Source organism: Uloborus diversus, chromosome 2, assembly GCF_026930045.1.
Source record: "Uloborus diversus isolate 005 chromosome 2, Udiv.v.3.1, whole genome shotgun sequence".
Taxonomy (NCBI): domain Eukaryota; kingdom Metazoa; phylum Arthropoda; class Arachnida; order Araneae; family Uloboridae; genus Uloborus; species Uloborus diversus.
The window spans coordinates 100,653,310-100,679,721 of record NC_072732.1 but is presented as its reverse complement, the minus strand read 5'-3'; the positions used below and the strand labels follow the sequence as shown (position 1 = coordinate 100,679,721).

At 31.8% G+C, this 26,412-nt stretch overlaps 1 protein-coding gene across 2 annotated transcripts in view; it reads left to right on the top strand.

Moving 5' to 3' along the window:
- Positions 1 to 26,412, top strand: part of LOC129235308 (cytoplasmic aconitate hydratase-like) — an 85,112-nt gene that overhangs the window by 23,622 nt on the left and 35,078 nt on the right. For both annotated transcript variants that reach the window (XM_054869041.1, XM_054869042.1), the window contains 8 exons: positions 4,434 to 4,503; positions 7,093 to 7,276; positions 16,891 to 17,030; positions 18,032 to 18,203; positions 18,409 to 18,509; positions 19,250 to 19,366; positions 19,971 to 20,130; positions 25,475 to 25,610. In XM_054869041.1, the coding sequence (XP_054725016.1) occupies positions 4,434 to 4,503; positions 7,093 to 7,276; positions 16,891 to 17,030; positions 18,032 to 18,203; positions 18,409 to 18,509; positions 19,250 to 19,366; positions 19,971 to 20,130; positions 25,475 to 25,610 (1,080 nt within the window). The remainder of the gene's footprint in view (positions 1 to 4,433; positions 4,504 to 7,092; positions 7,277 to 16,890; positions 17,031 to 18,031; positions 18,204 to 18,408; positions 18,510 to 19,249; positions 19,367 to 19,970; positions 20,131 to 25,474; positions 25,611 to 26,412) is intronic.

Below are 26,412 nucleotides of genomic sequence, written 5' to 3'. Positions count from 1 at the left end.
ATTCATCAAAATCTTCATTGTTTGCCTTCTAACAACCATGTTAGAAATATTGGTTCAATTGGTTCAATGAATAGGCAACTATAGGGCTTCATATATAGGGAAAGTTTCTTTTTTATTACCGTGGTATTTGAATTTTCTGCAGCTTGAAGTTCGAATATTTGAAGTTTGTATGTAGATAATGTATTTGTTGTTTGGATGGTAAAAAGTATTCTTTAATTATTTTCTTTAAAAACAAATTGAATATTTTCCTCAACAATTAAAATTTTAAAGAGTAGGATTTTTTCTTCAATCAATTCAAAATGAGATACTACTGAACGACGATGATGGGACAAATTCATTTAGATTTATTTACGTCATTTTAATTATGTTGCAAATGTTTTTTTTATTTGATAAAACCATTTTGTTTTATGTTTTCTGCATTGAAAACAGTTTAAGAGCTAATTATTATTTTTTTCATGTTTTATTGTATAAGCAAAGTAACTTTTGCTTAAAAAGTAAACTTTTGTCACCCCACCCACCATATTTTCAACATTTCAGATTTTGTTGCATAGCTGTTGGTTAAAAAACAAGACATGTTTAATTTTCTAATAAATTTAGTATATTTTTACTAAACTGAAATGATACTGTTCAAACTAATAAAGGGCCAAGTATATTTTAAATTTTAACTGTTAATATTAATTATCTCTATCATAGTTTTGAAACATGTTTAAAAAAAATGTGCATAATACAAATATTTATCAGAATGTAGATATACTTGAAGCACTTGAAGTTCTATGGATTAGTGATTCCCAAAGTGGGTTCCACCAAACCCTAGGGCTCTGTCACAAGTTAGTTGTTGCAAAAAAAGAAAAACCTTTCTAATTTGAGGGGGAAAAAGATTAAAAATATCGTGTCAGATTTTGCGTCACCATGCCAGCATAAAAATTAAATAATAATTTTAAAAAACTGCCATCTGATTTGAAGTTCTTGATAGAGCTTTGAAAGACATTAATTTCATCCAAATTCGAGCTCTCTATTCAAAACTATTCAGTAAGATTTATCAAGGCATCCATATTCGAAACAAAATCCCTACTTCTCCAAACAGAAATACTATGGCCATCCAAAATAAATGTTTTTGAATGATTTTACTAACCGCCAGATAAACAGAGGGTTTTTAAAATGGAGCAAATGACATCAATGTCTTGAAAAAATTCAATGTTTTGCGTAAGAAGCCATGATTGATAAAATCAGCTTATCTTGTGGGCATTTTTGGTAAACTGAAAGAAGTCACTATTTCCTTGCAAGGGAAAGAAGTTACCACATTTAATATGAGAGATAAAGTAACTGTTAAAACTACATTAAGTTTTTGTATTCCATGCCTAAAAGAAAACCATTGTTTTTGCCACTGTTTGGATGACTAGCAATCTACAGTGTGAAAGAGGAATATACATTTTAATGTTTTCACTTAAGCTGGCCTCAAGAAATCTTTTCACACGATATAATTGTTGGCAAATGATTGGAAAAATGGCAAAGATTTAAAACTGTTATCTGTTGCCATCAAATTGATAACAAAAAAAAGTTTGTAATTCATGCATATGATTTTCATTTTTTTTTTTTTGCTCTCGATTCAGCTTTTGCAAATTGCAAAACTTAGTAGTTAGCAATTTTACCAGAGAGTTAAGAAATCATATAAAAGATATAGAAGAAAGTTTTGGGATGGCCATAATATAATAGTTATCATTTGAATTCCAGATTATTAACATTTTGAGTTCCATTACCAGTGGGTGATTGGGCAGTGGGAAACAATAGTAGGTGTCCTTGAAGTAAATGTGAACCGCTAAGGGTTCTGTAGCGTAAAAAGGTTAGTAACTGCTGCCGTAGATGACTACAATACATAAACCTCCATATATCCGAACTAATTAGAGAGTGCCTCTATTTGGACGCACTAAAATTCAAATGGTCAGCTACAGAGGGGCTTGTGATCAGCGCCTCAAAACTTAAATTTTTGAAAGTTTTCAATTTACTGAAGGAAGTTCTAAGATTTTCCAAATAAATAAAGTACATACTTTCACATATCCCTTCATCTAATGATACAGAAAATCTAGAAAATGAATTTTTGAGATAGTTAAAGAGAAATTTTGGATTCAATTCTAACAATAGTGAAATGTTTCCTCCTTTTTAAATTCATATCACAAACTATTTTTTCTCTCTAGGAAGTGATTAAAACCAATTCAAAAATTCAATTTTCTCAATTGAAGGTTCTCCAAAAATTTGCTTTTAGTTTTATTTCCCTGATTTTTTCTTAATATTTACTAAAAATGTTGATTCAGTTTGTGAAATTTGTAAGTATCTCATCATTCAAAATGTTTTTTTTTTTATATTGTCAAAATTTATTTTTTGTTATGAATTGGTCATCCTAACTTATTTTCAATATTACTTTATTTTTGAAACTGATTGGGAGCGATATCAGATAAATTTAAAATACAGCATTGTTACATTTATTATTTATTTATTCTGCATGTTTTACACCTTTTGCATGAATTGTAAGGAAAACATTTAACCATGTAAATCTCTTGAATGCTTCTTAGTTCAGTAAGACATTCTTTTCGTTAAGTTCTTTGCCCTGTTCATTTGCTCTAAACTAATTAATATGTTATGATATCCTCAGACCAAGGAAACCAAATAAATGAACTTGCTGCTTGCTGAATGTGACTAAAATTGATTTATCACCAGCTCCTTGTAGCAACATTTGTATTCAAAACTGATCGAGCAACATTTAATATATTGAAATGCCAATCAAATTCATATCTGCATTTTTCATCAAAATTGAGGTACGGTCACCAAATGATTCTTTGTCGCATATTTTACCTAAATGCAATGTTTTATGGTCATTTGCGCATAGGAAACATTAAAAAAAATTTTTTTGAAAAAGTTGCATCTGTATCAAGTATATGGAGGCACAAAAAATAGCAATTTCTCATTTTGAACTTGAATGCAGATATGAATTTTGTGCTTCGCATGGCAGTATAGTACAGAAAATGGAACACCTTTGATAACTACTTTTACAGCATAAAATATTTTTTCAGTTAAAAATTGGAGTTATTTGGTACAAACCAATAACAAAGGCAACAATTCCTGCGCCAGAGGGCATGTTGGTACACGGATCTCTAAGAATGTCTAAAAACAAACACCACAATCCAACTTCCAAAATACCCACATTTGTTTTATCCTATTATGTTTGTTTTCAAATGTTTTGATAGCTTCTTAAACTTTCGAAACAATTTTCAAGTACAAAAATTATATTTAGAATGATCATTTCATTTTTAAAATTTAAAAATTGTTAAGAATTATTATTTTTAATGCTATTATAGACCATTTACCTAGAATCCAAATTTGTATTTGCAGAATGAGACCTTTTCTGTTAATTGAAGTATTGATTGATTAGTATCTGGATGAGCAAGGATAGTATTATGTAAATACTATCTTCTTTTCAGTGACCAATTGTTTTGCTTATGGGAAGTACTGTATTTGTGATAATGTGGCCAAAATTTTAAAATTCAACATGGAAAATGTCAACTAAACTCCTTGTCTGTTTCATTATATTTGGCACTACATTTCTTTTTGGGCTTTGGCTACTTTCTGAAACGTTTCCCTGACTATACCAGAAAGCCTACAAACTAAAATATCCTACCAACCATGTATCATTTTTACAAAAAAAAAAGAAAGAAAAGTTTTTGCCAAATCTCTCTTCTTGCTCCATTTTAATTGATAATTTTCTAAGGTTTTGTAGTTTGCCAGTTGTAAAAAAAGGGCCAAGGGGGGGAGGGGAGCTTACTTCAATTCCATCACACTCAACTAACAGATAAGAAAAGCATTGATCAGTAAAAAGTCACTATTAAAGTATCTACTGTTCACAAGGCAACTAACTTAAAATTTTAATTTTCAGGTTTATCGCAGATTACTCTTTTTTCCAGCCATGAATCACCAATTTATTTTTAGGGACCTGAAGTCTAAACCTAGACAGTCCCTTCACCTTTCCTTTGGTGTCTAGTTCTTTGTCTTTCAAAAAAAAAAAAAAAAAAAAGATTGTGTCAAAAGTGTTGAATTTGGTTCTCTCCGAATCCATTTTCAACTGATGGCCTCCCATTCTCATTCTGTTTATTCTTTAAAATTTCATTATTTTTCTGGTTTTAAAGATTTTTCACAATTCTAAGTTAGAATAGCAGTTATAAAATTGTTGTTTAGTATCAAAAAATATATATAAAAAAAAATCTGCATTGAAAATAAGTTCCTTTCTTGTAGGCTTGAAGCATGTATAATTGCATTTACTACATTTTTAAAAGCTTGGACTTCATAAACATTGTTTTTATCATTCATATTGCAGTATTTTGAAAAACTTCCGATTATCTCCTTATGTTCACTACAGTAATTGAAACTTTTTTAACCATTTTCAGTTCAGATGCTCTTGAAAAAAATCTTGATTTAGAATTTGAAAGAAACAAAGAAAGATTTATGTTTTTAAAGGTAAAATTCTAATTTATTTTTTGTATCATTATTTATTGTAGTTGAATCAATTCTTTCTTCAAGTATAGTGTCAAAAGAATAAGCATTTTCTTTTTCGGAATTATCTTATGAATAAATAAAACACAACAAATTGTGACTTTGGTAGAAAGAGAATTGGTTTTTGTAAACAATAAGTCCTAACTACCTGCAGCCATACTTATTGCATCATGAAAGTAAATCATAATTAAAATACATTCTATGTTTTTTTTTTTTTTTGAATGATATGGTAGAAAAATCCCCCAATCATAATTAAATTTGGTACAAAAAAGGGTAAAATATTCAATTTGACAGGAAAAAAAAAACTATTGAAATATTTAAGCATCTTTAAGGAGATGGTCACAAAATTCCTTCAGTCTCATTCTCTAATTTAGGAAAAACATTGTGTAGTAATCCTACACTGTTGAAAATAATTACTTAGGAAGCATGCTAATGGAAAATAATTACATCAAAGAAATATTTTGATATCTTGGAAAACAGTTTAGAAAAACCTAGGAGAAATGGCCAAGTAGAACATCATCCAAGGGCGAGTATATACTTCTTCTAAGTCTTCTTATTTGGGCATAGGTTAGGCCATGTAAATATCAACACTTAATCAACAAAAACAATGTTTGCAATCTGCATACAGTAAAAATTCTATCATGTTATTTGTCATAAAGGCAAACTTGAATTGCTACCTTCCGATAACTAATTTTGTAAGATTCCTTGACTAAGTCTTAATCATTAAGCAACTGGTTACTTAAAAGTTCCAAACTGTGCCAACACCTCAGAATGGCTGTTGCAAAATACTTGATACAGAAATAGTCTTTAGCTAATATATGGTTTGACAATTTGCAACATAAAATGGATGGTCACATACTAAGCTTGGAAAAATTTAGAGGCTCCAAATTACCAAATAAATACCAATCCAGGCAATTTAAGCTTTGCCAGTCACAGGAAAAAGTGACCACACTTTTCAACTGCTTTTTACACCAATGCTGTTGGCCAATATATGTTCTGCAACGTGTTTATTACCATAGTTGTCATGCATCTAAACTTAGTTTCAAGCTAGCAAACATAGCTGAATGGTTAAGTTGAAATTCTAACTGGATATATTCAACAGCTCAGTCGTACTTGAAATGTTTGCCACGTTCAGAGTATGCTGTTAACATTTCACAGACATATTTAGCTGTAGTGCTAAATTTTAAAAAGGAATTCCTATTGTTGATTTAGATAACACAAAAAACTCCAGAACGGAAAGGTAGAATTATAACTCCAAGTATGAAATTGCATGATAATTTGCTAAAGAAACAAAATAATAAAGGCTTAAATCCAAAGTTTCATTTTACTTTAGGACATTTTTTTAGACCCTAAGCAGGTTTCCCTTCATCAATATGTTTTCTTCAAAGAGAGAGAAAACAATCAAGGGAAGATAACATTGAGCTGTTACAAATTTTTTTAATTTGTATGCCTGAAATAAAGCTACTTTTTCCAAAATTTATTTCATATTTCTGATACAATTATATTTGGACATCAAGAGTATTTACATACAGTGAAGATGGGGAAATTCTTTTGTAATTGATATCATTATTGAAATATAATTGAATTAAAAAATCTTTTTTGCCAAGGAGTATTTTCTGTGTTTATGTTTTCTTATATGCTTATGAAGTCTTCCGTTATTTTTTTAAGGGGGAAACCAGTTTAGGATGCTGAAATTTTGGTGTTTTTTGTGATTTTTTTTAACAGAAAAAATCAGAATTTCTTTAAACACGGAAGATATTTTATTCCTCTTTTGAAGCACACCTTGTAATTTTTGAAGTCATTTCCACCAGAATTAGTGGGATTAGAAGCTGCTGTCCATTTGTGATCGCCATCAGAGCTTGTTGCTGGTGTGCATTACCGAAGCCAAAATGTTTGCCTGTAATCATTACAATTTTTCTTTCTTGTAAACAACATATTTCCTTAGAATATGAACCTGATTGTGATAAAAAGAGAAGAAAGAAATTGAACGTTTTTGAGGTGTTTGTTGTTATGTTTTTCTACAATTTTTTTTTTCAAATTTCTGGCATTAAAAATAAATATTTTTGTTAATAATATCATCAAAGAATTAGGCTCATATAGAGTAAAATTAATTAAAGAATATTCACATTAATTTTCAGAACGATTGGTCAAAAGCTCTTAGAGCTAGAATGCACACCAGTTGAAAAAAAGTTGTTTCGAGAAAAATACATTAAAAAAAAATGCTGTGAACCTTTTCGAATCTTTACATTCACTTTAAGTGCTCATAGCATTGGAACTAATCAAATTTTTCACTCAAATTTTGGCAACATATTCTTGAATAGTTTTACAAACAATTTATGACATAAAAAAGTGGATTTTTTGACCGTTCTAAACTGGTTTTCTCCCTTAAGTTGTTCCCCCCATTCTGTTCATAGCCTATGAATTTTACAAAATGTTACTGAATACATTTTTGTTTTTTAAGTAGATTGAATATGACTGGAAAATATATTCTGTATAAAAATATTTTGGTTTATGTTTATAATGCATTAATTTTGATACATTGCATTTATTTAGTGGGGTGCAAAAGCTTTCAAAAACATGACCATAGTTCCACCTGGATCTGGAATATGCCACCAAGTGAATTTGGAGTTCCTTGCAAGGGTTGTTTTCAACAACAAAGGTTTATTATATCCTGATAGTTTAGTTGGAGCAGATTCTCATACAACAATGATAAATGGTCTTGGAATTGTTGGATGGGGTAAATTTTTATTTTGTACTATATTTTCAATTTAGTTGTCTTTTGTCTTCAAGGAAGTTTTGAAATGATGAGTTTCAAAAAGTAGAAATCATTGATTAAAACTAATTATTAAAAGAATACCATGATTGAACTTTACTGAATATGCAAATAGACATTTATAATAGACTAGCTTACTACCTGGCATTGCCCGAATTCTTTTCAAAGCAACATATCTTTTATATAATTGATCAATTTTATCTTTATGTTATGCAGACTAATCTTGTAAATTTTTGTAAGTGTTTGGATATGCAAGGGCATTCTGAAGAAAAAATTGCTTTGAAAAAACAACTTTACAAAACGTGTCTGCTTGCCACTTTTCATGGTGATTTAATGTCATGCCATGGAGTAAAATTGGAAAAAAGTAACTTGAATAAAAAGATGCCAATATTTTCAGATTAATTCAAAATTATCCTCAATGGTCCAAAAGTTAAGCAGATAGTCCACCGCACAGAAAATAGAGAATTTAGTCACTGTTATCAATATACGTTAACATTCCGTTTTGCATATTTTCTGGTGGTGTTTTTTGTATCAAGATATCACGTGTTAAGTAGACTTATTTTGTAAGTTTTTGTTAGTGTTCAAATATGCAAGCACATTCCGCAGAAAAAGATTCCATAGTATAAATAACTTTACAAAATGTGTCAGCTTGTACTTTCTATGGTGATTTAGTGCCATGTCATGTAGTAAAATTAGATAAAAGGAAGTTATATTGAAAGACGCATGTCAACTACCATTTTATTTTCTTATATTTATGTAAAATTTCTATTCTCGTAGGTAAAAAAGACAGTAATATTACCGTCTTGAAGCGATGTGAAATTCGTCTAAATTAGATTTCAAATTCTTAAAACCTGATGCTTGCCGTAAATGTAGTTCGAGATATCTCACACTGATGCAGGTAGTGGGAGCACTTATTTGAGTTCGTTACTCTAAAGTATTCCCTTGAGAATATTGAAATTTTAATTTCTAGAAGCACACTCATCATGAGGGGTGGAATGGGTCAACTGAATAGTAGTTGCCATAGTAGTTACAGTTATTATATAATTTACGTAAAGGTAAAGCATTAAAAATGGAAATAGGTAGATGCATTTATGGTACAAACTATTTGAACACAATGAATTGAACTGCCTTATAGAGAAAGAAGAGAGCGTGCACATTTTGATCACTGTATGCGTTATTTTTATTGATTTATTTTTTCAATAGTTGCAGATCATGAAATAAAAAAAAGTCTTGTTTGTACTTACAAGTGTATTCAGGGGCGGACTGGCCAGGTCGACTAGTCGGGGATCCCCGACTGGGCCAACCGCCAAGTGGGCCACTTCAAGCAATTTTTTTTTTTTTTTGTTGTTGAACTTAATACATTTAAATTCAGACCTAACATTTTTTAAAATGTCATTAAAAAAATTTTAAAAAAAAACATGTAATTCGTTTACTCTATGTGAAAACAGCGTTTGGAAACAGGTTTTCTCCCCCCCCCCCCATCCTAAGCCAGGGACCAAAGTAAATAGCTGAAGTTCACACGTGCGAATGCTTTCCTCTCTTATCAACTTTCTCTCTAGTTTTTAGAGCTCTGAGGGCCATGCAGGGGTGTGCACAGGGGGAGGGGAGAATAGGCACTTGTTGGCCCGGGCCCGAGCCTGAAAGAGGCCGAAGATTTGAACTAGGGGTGAAATATATGTAGAGACATAGTGTAAAACAATATGGAGGGGGGTCGTAAAAGTCATTTGTGACGGACCCGAAAATTTTTGCGCACACCCTTGGGGCCATGGCTCTTATATTAAGGAAACCGGAGGAGGCCAGAGAAATTGGGTTCCGGCACGGCCTGAAAAAGGGCCCGGGACGAAAAAAGAGCGTTAAAAACTTGTATTTTTACGTCTGTTAACAAAAATTGAAGGTACTTGCACCATTAGACAAAGCGTCCCCAACCTTGCTATAAATACGTGGGCCATGCTTTGGGGTGTTGATACATGAGCAGGAGCATGCACGAGGGGGGATGGGGGAGGGAGAAGGGATACCTGTTGACCCGGTTCCGTAAAGGTAAACAAGATAGAGGGGCCCCCGTAAAAGTCATTTGTGACGGGCCCCAAAACTTCTGTGCATGCCCCTGGTATTCACTGGTTGTTATATATTCAACTAAATGCTGTCCGTTGGCAATATATTTTATTGGTCTATTGTAAATTATAGCTATAAAAGTATTTTCATCTCAGAATCGCATACGGGAAAGCAAGTCTGGACTACGATAAACTGAACCTGAAATAGGACAATATTTTGACTTAGAAGAGAGAGCTCCTGAACATAGGCAGATTTAGGATTGAATTCCAAGGGGGAGGGGAGGGGCAAGGTTTAATTTTTTCTATTTTCTTTTGAGCAACATATTAGTAATAATCATGGCCAAATTTCTTAAGATATTTCAGGTATGAGGCCCCTTTATAGTCCTAAAATCACCAACGATAGTCTTAAGCCTTCAACTGAGAACTTCGATGCAACAACCAGTTTAGCCTAAACTTTTTTTTTAAATTCATTTTTGTGTATAGAGAATATAGAATTTCTTACTGGTGCAAAAACGGGACACAAATGTAAGATCAGACCTCTGCTTTCTAATAAATAATGTGGGAAATATATTAATTTAATGGCCTTTCTGCCGGGCACTGATGTTATTTGATGGTCTTACCGAAAATCAATTGAACCTTCGCCATTCCCTTAAAGTCACTAAAAATAACTTAAAATTTCACTTTTTGAAATTTTTTTTGGAGAACTCTGTAACCCTTTTTTTCTGAACCTAAAATTTGTTTCAGTTTCAGAAAAAAATGCCCGGAAAGGACTGGTGTTTCCCCCAGGCTAAAAACGGGCAGTGCGCTTTCAGATAATAGGATACTTTTTAAGAGAAGTTTTGTAAAACACAAAAGGTGCTTCTTTTACTTTTTGGTTTTCTAAGTACATACGAAGTTCAAGCGTTTTCGATAGTAATTATTTTTAAAATATTGAAAAGCTTTTGATGTTTAGTTTTAAAGGTGATATATAGTGTTCCCGCTAGGCCGTTTTTGAAGGGCGCAGCGCCCTGCCCTTTTCCATATCAGCAGAATGCGCCCTGCCCTTCTTTTAGATCGTGAAATGCGCCCCGTCCTTTTCAAAAATAAGAAATTGCACCCTGTGTTTTTAAAAAGATGCCCCAACCATCGTTTCGACCTGCCGCGATATCGGACAATTTTATTTCTCCAGCGATCGTCTGCAAAAACGCAAATGTCTTATCCTAGTTCCCAGAATTTCACCCTGAAAACGGCCCCATAAACAAAAGGGGAAGCAAATACCTAGGCTAAGAGAGGATGAGATTCTCAGAATTCAAACAGGTTTATCAGTAGGAAACAAAGGCATGTTCTTTCTTCCCTTCTACTGAGGGTGGGTTTTTGAAAGGTTGTGGGAAGGAGTAGGGTCTTCTGGGAAGGGAGTGATCTTTGTTTCATTCCTTCCCATCCTTGATCTTCTGAGAATCAACAATGAGAGAGGGAATAGTACATTTCCTAACATTTTAGCCCTTTGTGTCCGTTTTTCGTCTGCACGTGGAAATTAGGCTTAGCTCATTTTAGCGCATTGCTAGTGATTGTGTAGTAATCTTTTCACATCTGTTTCTGGAAAGTTAACTTTCTGATTGTTTCCTAAGAAGAACATAGTACAAAGCTTACTAGGCTAAAATGCAAGAGCATTTTTTTAATATCTTGGATTTTTAATCCCCCCCCCCCAAAAAAAAAAACCGTTTGAAATGGAAACATCGCATTGAGAGAGCTTTCATCAATTCTTTCCTTTTTGCTAAATATTTTTATTATCTTTGTATATGTGTGTGTGTGTGTGTGTATTTGTGTGTGTGTGTGTGTGATTCATATAGCAGATTATTTAAAACACTTATTGACATAATAAAAAGCATACTTTTGACATACTTGTGCTTTTTTCTAATTAAAATAATCTTGCACTGTTTCTTTTTCTTTTATAAATATTATACAATTGATTTTAAAAAAAAATCACAAAATTAAAATGGCGAAATATTAAATTTTCACAAAAATTGTCTGAGATAAAAATCTTAGCTTGGCCCAAGCTGCTTATGCATTGCATTTAGGAGCGCATATATCTGCCAACACATTTGTGTTATGAATTTGAACTCCAAGACTAAGAAATAGAGCTCAAATAAAGTATTTTTAGTTTTGCAACTTGCTACCACTGCATTCTTGAAGCACTGCACACAGCATTTTAAGTTTATTCTATTTGAAGTGTAATATATTTAAAGAAGGAGAATTTACACGCATCACAATTTTGATGTCTACTAAAATACTTAATGGCACAATGCATATTACTAAGCAGTTTCTTTGGTAGGAAGGGGAGATCAGTAATTAAATATTGTTCTTAAATTGAAATTCAAAGGGTTTTGAAATGCCTAGAATTTTTTTTTTACTCTTATGGGTAGTTAAAATTATGGCTTGAAAAGTGTTGAAAAACACACAAAGCCAAGTTTCAGCATTAACTAAATGTTCCTATGGAGTGTGGAAAACGTACTTAGCTTAGTTGGCATTTGTGTGTGTGGGGTGGGGGGGGGGAGTTAACTCTATTCTGAAGACAAGTGCGTTTTCTGGATGAAATCATTTTTAATACTAAAGTTAGTGGTGATGGTGATCAAGGGGGGGGGGGGGGGGTCATGGTGCAGACTAGACTGTTTGAATTTTTGCAAGGTGTTTTAAGTGTTATGTCTCCTCTTAATTTTTTTTGGGGGGGAGGGGTGCTCAGTACTTTTTGAGTGGTGCATCATTGGCCTTGGGGGGGGGGGGGGGGGGCTGACACCGCGTTAAAACAGTGCCCTTTTTTTAAAAAGTGCCCTTTTCAAAGGCTAGCACCCTGCCCTTTTTTTTTTTCTAGAGTGAACACTAGTGATATAAAAAAGATTCTGATAAATTCTAATCAGATTCTTGTGGATAAGTTATTGAAACGAGAGAGTGACATTTCAAGGATAGGCTTGTGTGAAGCTCTACCTTTCCCTTTTGCGAAGTTTTGTTTAAACTTTTAATGGGCAAGAGGGGTTGACCAAGTTAAGGGTCAAAGGTTAGCTTAAAAGTAGAAGAGCACGGCGCCCTCTAAAAATCTTGGAGGAAACCCTCGGGAAACCTGTCCTCTTTTCTTTTGAGGTTTTGAAACATATTATAAGATTACTTAAAATACACCGCTAACTCAGTTATTCCATCCGAGGACTGCAGTTTCGTGCTTTTTAGCACTCATCAGCCCGGAATAGGAATCACATGAGCTGAAGGTGAGAAACTTCTTAAGGGAGCAAGCGAGCCAAACAAACTGGTAGCTAATTCAGAATTAGCTACCAGTTTATTTACTAGTTATTTAAGTATTTCTGCCTTAGCCCTGGCTTTAGGGCGGTAACTTACTACAAAATACCATGCTTTGCCATCAATCTTTGAGTTGAACCACACTATTGCTGCAGTCGCACATCTGGTTTGCTAATTCTGCATTAGCTACCAGTTTGTTTGGCTCTCTTGGCTCCCTTAAGAGGTTTTTCACCCCCAGCTCATGTGATTCCTATTCCGAGCTGATGAGTGCTAAAAAGCACGAAACTGCAGTCCTTGGATGGAATAACTGAGCTGGCGGTGTATTTTAAGTATTTCTGCTTTAGGCCCTGGGTGGTCATTCCAAGCTCGCTAGCTTGCGAGATCGAGATTTTCGCTCACATGAGCGGTTGTGACGTAGAAATGTTGAAAAGTAGTATTCTAATCTACTCGAACCTAGCCGCAAGCTAAGTGCGAGTAGATTAGAATACTACTTTGTGACATTTCTACATCACAACCGATCACGTGAGCGAAAATCTCGATCTCACAAGCTGACGAGCTTGGAATGACCACCCTGGCTTTAGGGCGGTAACTTACAACAAAATATTATAAGATTATATTTTTAAATTTTCAGTGAAGAAAAATTCCGAATTAGAGTCGCTGGATTCCCTGTAGAAACTAAATGTAGTTTTAATATGGGTAGAGTTTACTTCAGTTTTTAAATGCTTCCAAATGAGATCACTAAGCGTTCTCTTCTCTTAAATGTGACCAATGACAGTTTTGGGTTTTTTAATAGTTCAAAGTCGAAACGGTTTCGTAGAGAGCTCCCGATGCTTCCCTGTTCCATTAATTTTTACCTAAAATTGCATTTCTAAAACTTCCCGTTTCGGAGAATTTCTGGGAAAAGCTCCCGACATTCTATTGTAAACAAAGATAGACAAAAATAGACTTCAATGTTGAAAAAAAAAGTTAAGAAAACAAATCGTGGGGGAACCCCTTCTTTTACCTCTCCTCAACGTTACCGAAAATTGTAAATTTGCAGTTTTTGACATCAACTTTGAAAATATCGTTTTGAATGGAACTAGAACCCCTTGTCCCGATTCTTTTCTCCTTACGCTTACATAGATCAACGAATTTCAAAAAAATTCTGGGGGAATTTACCTGATCGTGTAACCTGATCTTGTTAACCTTTCCTCGTGTAATTCCTATGTTGTCAGTATAGAAGCCTAAATATGTGCCTTATCAGACTTATAACCATTAGTATCCTTCTTTGAAGGCACATAAAAAATGTGTCAGTGGTAGCTTTATTTTACGTTTCACAATTTTCTTTTTTTTAGAACTTTAAAACTTGATTTAGAAACTTAAAGGAAAATTGAAACTAGCAGTAATTTAATGCCTTTGCTCGACTCGGAAGAATGGAGATCCGGTACTGGTTAATTTAACTTTTTTAATTTACAGAGGTGGGCCAAAATACTCTTTTGCCGACTGGGCCAAAGTCAGCCAGTCCGCCCCTGAGTGTATTACAATGTTTTTGTTAGAATTTCACAAAAACATGTTGCACATTTTGTTCCACGTATCCACAGCTTAGTGGTATTTATAAACAGCCAATAATTTTCGACTTTGCACAGCAAAAGTAATCGTATTGAGCCTGTTAATTGGGAATATGTCTTTGTTCAACTTATTTCATGATGAAGACTAAAAAAAAAAATTATAATGTAGCGCAATATTTCATCATGCTCAATTTAGTAGTAATTTCTGTGCATCATAAGTTGCATCATATCTGCTAACAGGTTTAAAATTATTGCTAGTCGGCGAAGATACATCATCAGGTGTATTATTGCTCGAGTATTAAGGTAATGTAAAATTTTAAATGATTAAGAAATTTGTTTACCTAGAAAATATAGCAATTTTATGCAGTTTCAAACAGTTTAAATTTGAATTCTTGTTTCTTTGCAATTTTTCAAACTTCAAGTTCTACCCTTCCCAACACTGAATTCCACCGTAGTAAATTTCCGTGTGACTTTGCGGGGAAAAAGGGGTACAGCCTTTTATTTTACCGCCTAATCCTAGTATAGTAGTTATGTACATGAAAGAAAAGCCATGACCATCATTCCCCCTTTGAAAGATAAATTCCACCTACTCTATTATGCATAAATATGATCATTTTGCAATTTTTTTGCTTTATCAGTATTTTTACCCCTGTTTTTTGCTAGCCTGGAGTGACTTCTGCTAAACATAACTGAACGGCATTAGATAAAGACCGGACGTAAATCATAGAAAAGTATAAAGAACATATGCATATTGCATATTGGTTCACATAAGGATCATACAACATTAAATTTTTGTCATTTTAATAAAATTAACCTATTCTAATGCCAAAATTGTTGAAGATTATACATTAATAATGAGTGCGTTATTTAGACCTAACTCATTTTGGTATTTTCTGTACTGTTGATAAGAAGAATACTGATGAAACATTTTGCACAACCCTTTTTGTTATTGCTTGAAAAAATATTAGTAATACTCAGTATAGCACCGTCAGCGGCCTCAATTCATCTCTGTGGCTTCATTGAGTGCAATTTAAGAAACGCTAAATAGCAGCCTTTCTTATTTGTTCAGCTTACCTGTCAAACATGCTCTACGCTTTGTGCTAATAGGCATTGTTGGCCACTGTTGAGAATACCTTTTGTGCCAATTGGTCTTTAAAATACTACCTGGTGGTTATGTGTTGCTAATCATTTTCATTTGGTTGGAACCTAAGTTCAAAAATTTAATGATTATAGTTAATCTTTGAAGAAATTCATTTAGGGCAGTTTTTACAGGCTTTTCATTGACCAAATTCATTACTATATGAAAATTCTTTCGTGATCAAAAGAGCAATTTAAGGATTAAAAATATAAATTTAGACCTCTTTGACACATTTTAAAATTCTAAAAAACCCCTGTGTATGAATTTCTGAGCAACAGTTTACCTCTGTGCCAAATTTTGAAAAAATCAGACTAAAACTGTGGATTTGTATAAGGAACACACACTCACAAACATCCATCCATTTATATATATATATTTATATATATATATATATATATATATATATATATATATATATGTGTGTATTTTCATGGTTTTGGATCAAAAAATAAAAATAAATAAATAAAAAACAGCACTGAAGGATATATGTACTGTTGTGGAATGTTATTAACAACTCTGTGGAGGCTTAGCCATCTCATAAGTGTATGTAACTGAATAATCTTTCTCTTCATGAACTCTAACCTTTAAAAATGACATTAGAATGTTTTATTATTTTTTGAAATGTTGAGTAAAAATAGCAAAATATTGCTTATCCTATTTAATTTTTTGTTACTTATATTTAAAAAAATATTAACCTAATTATTTCACAAGAAACATTTTTGAAAAAAAAAAAAGTAACCTGCAAGGAAAGTTACTCAATGTGCATGATAAGTTTTATTAAAAAAGAAAAAAAAAATCTATAGCTTGAGCTCTTTATGAAATTTCACTGGTGCATTTTCAAGTATGTTTCTTTCATTTTATTATTCAGTTGATTTTTATTTTATTTTACTTATTTCAAATTTAATGTAAGAAGAATTGTTTGAATTTCTCTGAGTGTTTTTCTTCTTAATAATGCATATAAATATATTAATTTGAATTTTAAAAAAGTGAATTGTATTTTGTAGTGAAATTTTACTGTTTACTCCTTTTAATTTTAATGATAAAATATATTAAATATAAGTAACTACATTAATTTCAATTTCAAAATCACATTGTATTTCTTGGATAAAATTTTAGTTTATTCTCTTTAATTTTATAATAGTATAAAAAAGTAATGTGTGGTGTGTTACTTTATTCTTTCTAAACATTGCATCCTAATATTAAAGCTAAAAAGAAAATATATTTGAAAAAGTCAATTTGAATGGCGTTATTATTATTATTATTTTTTTAAACTGTCGTAAATAATGAGAATTCTTTCAGATATAGCAAACCAAATTCTTTTGTCATTCTTCCATCCGAGACATCTAATGCATATTTACTTCAAGAAACATTTTATTACATTTATGAAAAAATTGTTACTATTCCTCTTATTTCATCACTCAACTTGTACCCAACCCCAACATCACCCAACTAACATTCAACTTGTGAAAATAGCAAAAATTTGATACGTAATTACAGTACTTTTCTTTTGTAGTCTAAATTACTTGCTTGTGTTTTTAAGTTTATTTATTTATTTGAATATATTTATTATGATTATAGGTGTTGGTGGCATAGAAGCTGAAGCAGTAATGCTTGGACAAGCTATTAGTATGGTCTTACCACAAGTAGTTGGGTATAAACTGACTGGAAAATTAAATTCTTTAGCAACATCCACAGATGTTGTTTTAACCATTACTAAGGTAAGATAGATTTGTGCATATCTATTGTACTTAATAGAAGGTATTTAGATTTTAAATGAATTTTTAACTATGTAAATTTAAAATTTTTGAATTTGAGGATTAGCTCTATAATCAGTCTTGCATGTGTATCTAATGTATTATTTAAAAGTAATATGTTACAGCAGTAGGCTATACTTAAGAGTACAACAAAATATAAAAAATCACATAAATTGAAATGATGATTTGCCATAATAATATGTAATATAATAATAATGTGAAACAAACATGTAAAATTACATATACACATGTAGAGTGTTGTTCTGCTTTCTGAGACAAATTTTCCAGAACTAAATTCAATCTGCAAGACTATATTACTCTATATATGTAACAGACCTACATAAATATTTATTATAGGAGGTGGGGGGGGGGGCGGTCTCGAATCTTTTCTCTTAAAGTTACTTACAGACATATAGTACATACAGACATATTACATAGCTTAAAGTAACATTTTTTATTTCTTCAGTTTCAAAAAAATTTCCAATTAGAACAGGCAAACCTTTTAGTAATTTTACAGAATTTCTACAAATTAAAAAAACTCTTAAAGTCCCACAAATAAGATAAGCACCCATTAAGATGCTTATTTGACTCAAAACTCGACATTTTCGTTGTGAGAGAAAAAATTATTTGATGGTTATACAAAACTGATATTACTTCAAGGATATGATGTTGCAAAAACTTGAAGCATTAGCTTAAATTCTAGAACTTTTTTTACCATTGGAAAATTTTTGCGTTGGTGAATATTTTTTAAATTCTACTTTGATTTTCAGCTTTAAAAAAGTTAAAATTCTTATTATAATGCACTAAAGTATAACTGAGGACTTTTAAACTATTATTTTTATTTAAAATGTTTAGCTTGTAGTTTTCCATTCTTTCAAGCATAGTTTCTTGATTCTATATTAGTTAGGTAATTTAATATTATATCTCTTTTTCAAATGAGCTGTGTAATTTCTGTTATTTTCTAGCATTTGAGGCAAATAGGGGTTGTCGGAAAATTTGTGGAATTCTTTGGTCCAGGTGTTGCTGAATTATCCATAGCTGACCGTGCTACAATTTCCAACATGTGTCCTGAATATGGAGCAACTGTTGGTTTCTTCCCAGTAGATAATAAAAGTATACTTTATTTGCAACAAACTGGTAAGATATGTTTTGAGTTCAAAATAATTAGCTTGTTTCTGTAATCAAAGATAAATATTTTAAACGTTCTAATAACAAAATGCATTTTGTGAGGAGCACAAATATTTTATGTACACATTTTTTTAAAATTTTAATACATATTTGTAAGAGTATACATTTTAATCCTAGTCATAAATGTTTCAAAAAGAGCAATTATGCTTTTCAGGTCGAGAAGAAAAACATTTAAGTTATGTCAAGAAATATTTAAAAACTGTACATATGTATAGAAATTATAATAATTCAGTTCAAGATCCTGTATTTTCTCAAGTAAGTATTTATTTTTCTTGTTTTAATTTACGGAATTACAATTTCATCCTTTAAATCTTGCTAAAATCATTAATTGTGTTTCACAAGAAAGTATTTTCTTTCAACTTAGACTTTAAAACCTTATAGCTAAATTTTAAAAATCTTGGTTTGCATCGAATCTTTTCTTTCTCAGCTTTAATGTATGTGAAGTAATAGAAAAAAAAATGTTTCTCCAATGGTGATATTTCAATTCTTCATCAATCGCCAGGGCATATCAAACTCAAAATGATAGGGGGACAAGTGTGAACCCTTATAAATTCAATGTTTTCACTATGAATCCAAATAAATAACGCATGAAAGAAAGAACACTTTTCTATTGGGGGAAAATAGTAAAATAATAAACAATAGTTTGTGAACATTAGTAGCAAATATTTTAAGTGTCATTTTAATGCATCTTGTTTTAGGAAACCCCATTGGTGGCATTTCCCCAAACATGAAGCATGACAAACTATTCAGCATATTTTCACCAGTAGTGCTTTGTGAGAAGTCATACAGATTGTAGTTTTTGACTTCTTTATGTTCACATTTCTGCTTATGCTCGAACTTTGATTCCCTATACTAGTAACTATTCTATATTTTCATATGTTTTTTATGTTTCCTAAACTATTGTAAGCTACTATTGACTAATAAAAAAAAACTGCTTTAGATTTTTTATTTTCTTTAACTTTCTTAATACATTAAGTTTTTGTCTTTCCACTTAGGTTGTTACATTAGATTTGAGTACTGTTGTGTCTTCCGTTAGTGGACCAAAACGACCTCATGATCGAGTACCTGTACAGGAGATGAAACAAGATTTTCAAGATTGTCTTGTAAATAAGGTAATTGCACGGAATAATATTTTGGGCAGTTTCATGGAGAAGCAGACTTTTGTCTTGCACTTGGGAACTCTGTTTCATTTCAAAATGTGTAATAAGCAAAACTTTTTTGCCATAAAATTTAGATTTGTATGTGTCATTTATTTGACATTTTTTTTTCTTCTGTTTATTACATTTTATAACTATTACTTTTGAGATAAAATACAGATCTGTCAGGACCAAATGTCTGGTTTTCCATGGAATGGCGTACTATTTATTTCCTTTCAAAACTAAGAACTATTCTAATACAATTTCTTCTTTTTCGACATTTATATTTATAAAACTTTGATTTTAAAAATAGCACTACATGTGTTAAGTAAAATTTTTGAATCACATTGTCTAGGAAATTGTCTGCAAACTTCAAATTATTCTGTCAATTTAAATTTTCCATTGAATGTAAGAGTGGTGGTTTGCAGATTGGTCACATTCATTGATCTCCTAAAATGTTTCATCTTTTCTAACAAACCCGCATTTCTGTAATCTTTTATTTATGAACCTTTTATTGCAATCATTGTTATATTAGTTTATTTGCTTTTAAATAATGTTTGGTTATTAATATTTTCTGTAGGTTGGTTTTAAAGGCTTTGGTTTAACCCCAGAAAAACTTTCTGCTTCTGTTCCATTTATGTTTGGTGACAAACAATTCTTCCTTCAACATGGTGCTGTAGTTATTGCTGCTATTACAAGTTGTACAAATACTAGCAATCCCTCTGTTATGCTTGGTGCTGGTAAGTTCCTAGCTGGATAGTTCTGGTATATTCTTCCCTTTTATCTCAAAAACTAGCATATAATTTTTTTTTTTAAATTCATAGTGAAAGCTCTGTCCATAAGCCTATAAATCATGAAAAAGAGAAGTTTTTGAATGTTAATTAAAAGCATTTTCTGAGAGCTTTAAAATTGAATTTGTCTATTTCTCATGAAATAAGCAAATTTTTATAAATACTGTTGAAAGAGCTTTTTTTTTGAAAGAAGAAAAGTAACCAAAGCTCTAAGTTCCAAAAGTACAACTTTTTTTTTTTTTTTTTTATAGGTTGATACTGTTCTATTAACCCCTTCCCTCTCGCTCCCGTGAATATGCCGGGCTGGGGTTTTGATCTTCATTTTTCGCTCCCGTGATATTGCCGTGCTGGGGTGTGCAACATTAACTCGACGAAACAATTAAAATCAATTCATTTCTTTGGCCCGGAATACATTTTATTTCTCTTTTTATACACTTGATGGCAGCACCAGTCAATTTTAAACGCAATTGCGGATTTTAAATGTAATTGCAGAGATGCAGGTTGGAATTTTGGTACTAACTTACCAGATTGTGACGTTGGCCTCTGTATCTCAAGCTTTGAAATTTACCACACAAGAAAAATTTACTTATATTACACAAAAGATTAATAAAATTCTTTTTTAATCTTTAACAGACGTATTTCTTAAATTTTTGCTGCTTGCTTGTTGACTTTTCATAAAATTTTAATTTTTTTTTAAGATTTCAATCTAAGAAATATTGAAAATAAAAAATTGAATGCACATGTTGTTCATACACTTATTTTTATATAATTTTCTTAAATAAAAAAAATAGACACTTTTATGACCGTTTTCTTGAAAATTATTCAATCCTTAAGGGGTTAATAAGGTATCATTAGCTCCCAGTTCTTGTTTCCTTCAACTTAGCTAATATTCTACTAAAAGTAAGGTTGGGAAGGAGGGCGGGGGGCAATTAAAACAGAAGTTCTGGAATTAAACTGTTTGGCATTACTGAGGCTGTACAGCTAAAATGCTTCGTTTTCTTGCATGAACATTTGTGTAGCATTGAATGCACTGAGTAATGTAACCCAGGCAAGGGCAGATCCAGGGCCCAATTAAGATATCGGGAGGCCCTAGACTAAAGAGTTTTCAGAGGTCCCCTTGTCGTCAAACCTTAAAATTTTAGCCATTGGCCAAAAGAATTTTTGCCATTTGAGGCCACCTAAAAAGCAGGGGCTTTGGACCGTGGCCTAGTTGGCCTGTTCATTAATTAGGACCTGGGAGGATACAGAAAGTTTTCAAGGAGGAGGCTCTTGATATTTTGACTTACCTCTCTCTTACTACATATGAGGCAGTGAGAAGCAAAGGGATGTAAGTGGCAAAATTAAAAATTTGGAGATAACCAGTACACATGGTAGGTGAACCTTTTTTCTGTCTTGGGGCAAGAGATGGTACTAATAGCCCTGGTAGTTGCTGCTATACAGCATGATTTAGAAAAAAAATTCAATGAAAGCCTACCTAGGATGTTATCTTTAAATTTGTTTTACTCAAAACTTGAAAATGTCCACCTACATCCCTTTGCTTCTTACTGCCTCATATCTGATTTGCAATTACTTGGAAGGGGTGGAGGGGGGAGTCTCATATTTAAATACTTTAATTACAAATTTCTTTTGAAAAACTATTTTTATTTATTAAAAATATAAAAATGATAAAGCCAAGAAGGGGAGGCAGGAGGTCTCCAAAAACTATTCCTTTTTTTTCTGATGCCAAAGGTGCTCTAAAGTTTTGTTTTTTAACTTCAATTTCACAATAATTCCAGGAAAATCCTTCCCAGTACTTTACTTTAAAATGTGTCACATGATTTGGGATCTTTTCATCAAAATTCACTCTCTCTCTCTCATATTTTATTCCTTCTCAATGAGTACCCAATGGTGGCCAACCTTTTTTTTACTAGAGGGCCAAAACACATCTTATACATATAAAATCTGAGTATCTATCTATCTATGTCCAAGCTTCTTCTCCCGAACGACAGTGAACTGACCATCGAACCAGGTATCGATGGATTCGTCATCTTCCCGTCTTTATGTTTGGCTATTTAACATAATCCTCCGATAATAATTAGCGGAGATATCAATTAAAAATTATTAATTATGACTCTTAGATTTCAAAATAAAATCCATATTTTTCGCAGGCTTTCCTCCATTCAAATTATTATTCAGTGCTTCAACTCAACTTTCCGGATGAACGCTTTTATTAAAATTTACAGCGTGAAACATAGACTAATAATAAGAGTAGACCGAGCTATGGCAACCCTTTTGCTGCTCATAAACCAAACCATGTGACTGGTGGATATCCTAGCAACAGCGGGCATTAATCGTAGCAGACGATCAACGCCAGCGCTAAATAAAATAAATAGAATTGATGGAACACGGAAGAATGATCTTTTATGGAGTCCGATTTGTAAATTTGTTATTCTAAGTTGTAAATATTTTGTTAATATGGTGAGTTTTTCGTTTAGATAGTATTGTGCATTTTCTTTAGTCAATTTTAATAACTCTCTAAGCAATAAAAGATGCAAGCGACCAAGAAGAATCAGCAAACGGTAAGATTTTTACCTACAGTTTCAATTTAAGATACCGATTAGTACATTTTTGCGTTAACGCAAAACGTTTACGCCATTTCGTTCACGCCAACGCTGACAGCTCCAAATGAAATAAAAGTTACCGAAAACTGATCAAAAACTATTACTAATGTCAAAATAATGCATAACTAAAAGAAAAACAGTTCAATCTCTGCACCTGGAAGTTTTTTTTAATGAAAACACATTGTCTTAAAATACATGTCGAGTGCCAAACTATAGATAATGCTGCCATCTAGCAACCATGCTGCCAAAGTCATCGCCAAGCCCTTCCACTAGTCACATGATACATCTATGAACCAATTTTCTTCATCAGCAAGAATGAGAAAGCTCGGTCTACTCTTATTATTAGTCTATGGCGTGAAGAAAATCATTGAGATGAAAGATCTGTTGCCATTTCTTTTCCTCGAATATGAACAGGTAAAATTCTTGTTTTTGTTTTGAGGCTTTTCCTGTAATCAGGGGATTTAAATTGTTTACTTTTTTGGGGGGTTTTCCGCAATCTGCCGCAAAACTACACTGACTTTTTTTTTTGGTTCAAGCCTGAGTGTTGAACTCGCGTCACTTGACATAACTTTTATTTTTGAGGTGGACCGTGCAAAGCCGGGCGACGCAGCTAGTAGAAATATTTAAATATTTTAAAACTTTATAAATAGCATGAGAAAACATGGAAACAGAAGGAAAATTACAAATAAGAATTGTTATCATTACTTCATTGCTTGATTCTTATTTTATTGATTGCATTTGTTTTCCAGAAACCAGTCTCTAAATGTCTTGCTCTAAATTTGTGATGTGAGCAGGCAGGGATCCAGAAGGGCGTGGATCCATGGCAGTTTTGGTCCCCTTTTAAGCGACCAAATATAACCCAAAGCTGTATTTTGAAAACCTATACTTCAAAAAATTTTCCTCAGATCCATGGCAGTTTCGATCTCCTTTTAAGCGACCAAATATAACCTAAGCTGTATTTTGAAAATCTATATTTCAAAAATTTTTCCTCAGATCCCCATTTAGACCTGAAATTGCACTCTGACATCCCGTACTGATTAAAGAAAAAAAAAAAAAACACTCACACTCAAAAACCAGAAGCTGTGACCATGCTTGATTATGACTAAATATAGTTTTTGATTTGTAACATTGAACAAAATAACGGCCACCCAGATCGGCTTTGCAGGCAATAGGTTGGACACCATTGTTTTTAGCCCCATTTAATTAAAAAAGTTTCTATGTTGCCTTTTGTAAATTTCTGTTATTTTGCTGCATTTTTCTTAACTGTGTAACATAACCATAATTTTGCTTGATAAAGAGGCTTGATTGAATATTTATTAATTTTGGGTGGCTAAGGATAAATTTGAGAAAGCACTCACAAAATTTGTTAAATTCCTTAATGGTCATCACAATCAGGAATTTTATCAGGCTAAATTTTCAATACATTGGACACTGATTACTTTTTAAATTTAAAAAAAAAAATGAAGTTAAAGTATTCTAACTTTGTGCATTATCTTTGGTAATTGTTGAATTTTAAGATCTATTGTGTGTGTGTGTATTTTAAATTTCTTTTTGTTTTTTACTACTTTATTTTGCAATTTTCAAAAATTTGCTGTAATACATAAGTCAAATGTTGTTTCATTTTTAAAGTTATTTAAGTTACTTTCTCCCATAATCCTTGCTGATTTCTTTTTAATTGTTACCAAAGCAATGCAAAATAAAAGTAAGCATAAAGTTAATTTTGGTAATGAAGTTAATAAACATATTTCAAGGTGTTGAACTTAAACAGAGATTTGTGAACTTAAGGCATTTGAAATTTTTCAAATAATTTAGGTTTTTAAAGCTTTCTTTCATTCAAGTCATCAAATTAAAGGGGTTTTTTTTAAACTTTTCTTTTTCACCATGGGCAAAATTGTTTTTTGATTTGAGCATAAAAACTTGGCAATATTTAGAGCAGATTAGCTGTTAGCTATTTTCCATTTATGCACTTTATGTTTATATTACAACAAAAGTGAATGCCTTCTTTAATATTAAAAAAATAATAGTAAAAAATAAGGATGAGTAAGAGTTCAAAATGTTTAAAATTTGAAAAAGTTTCACCTCAAATTTCAAATGGAAAAAACTGATGCTTATGATTTCTTGATTATAACTCAAAAATTGCAATTCATATTAATATCTTTATATTTAGGTTAATTAAAAAGCAACCAATAAAATTTACTTAAAAGAAATTGAGAGAAGAAATTGGTAGTGTACAGCCTTATATGAATATCTTTCACTATATTGCCTGTATTTCTTCTGTCAGATTTTAAAATTAAATTTTATTGGTTGCTTTAGAATTGCATTAAATATAAAGATATGATGAACTGCAATTTTTGAATGTTATAATCAAGAAATCGTGATTCTATTTCATCTCATTCTTTTTTGTGCGAACCAAGCAAATAGAAATACTCTTTAGATTAAAAGAGACTTTTTTTTACTCATTAATTGTTCGAAATTGGTTGTTATAAAAATTGACTTTGTGCAATTTCTATTTTGAGATTTTTAGAAAGTTAGTGCTTGTAAATTTCTAAATAATATTGTAATATAATTGTGTAAGTGCTTGAAAATTTTAACTAAAATATTAATAGTTGTATTTTGATCTATTTTGCAGTCAGTAATTGCTTTAACATGGTTTGTTAGTACATTTGACTGATATTGTTTGGATTTTGGTTTAGGTTTGCTGGCAAAAAAAGCTGTTGAGAAAGGTCTAAGTGTCTTACCATATGTCAAAACCAGTATGTCTCCTGGAAGTGGTGTGGTTACTTATTACTTACAAGAAAGTGGTGTTATCAAGTTCTTGAAATTGTTAGGGTAAGTATTGGCATTATTTTTTCTTGAAAATCATTAAAAAAGTCTTTAATGTAAAGATCGTTGAGTTTTTGTAGGAAAGTTTATGTAAGTTCGAACAAACTAATACTCTTGTTTATGGTTACAGTGAAAGAATTTCAAAAATTTTCAATGGCCTCACCCATTTCTTCCTCGCACAAATTGATCAGAATATTAAAAAACAGATGGCATTGGAACGATTGATCAAAACAAAAATTGCTGAAGCAAAGCGAAACACATTTTTAAGGACCGATGACAACACAAGAGAGGAGAAGCTTTGGCTAACTTAGCATAATTCACATCATTAGACTTCACCAAACACTGAACACCATGGACACTTTTTTTTTTTTTTTTTTGTGGAAATACCTTTAACAAGCAATTTGCAAAGAGTTTCTTTAGTCAGGTGTTCAAGTATTGCAAAAAGCAACTTTCTATGTGCTAATTATTCCAACGACGTTGGTGATTTTTCAATATGCTGGTTAATTTGCACAAGATAAATTGTCTATTGCCTTTTAATAAATTTTGAAATTTCATCACTGTAACTGTGAGTTCTGCATTGTTTAAAATCAATTGCCCAATTTTCAAACAACTATGTCTGAAATTTTGATTTGATTGGTTCAGTGCACCACTAAGGTTTCATATATGACAAAGATTCTTTTCGACGACCTTGTATTTATTTGAAGGAATTTTTAAAGATATACTGGCCATTGATCAGTGAGTAGGAATTCATAATGTGAAAAATCTTGTTTCATAAAAGAGAAGTAAATTAATAAATATTTTTTTCAAA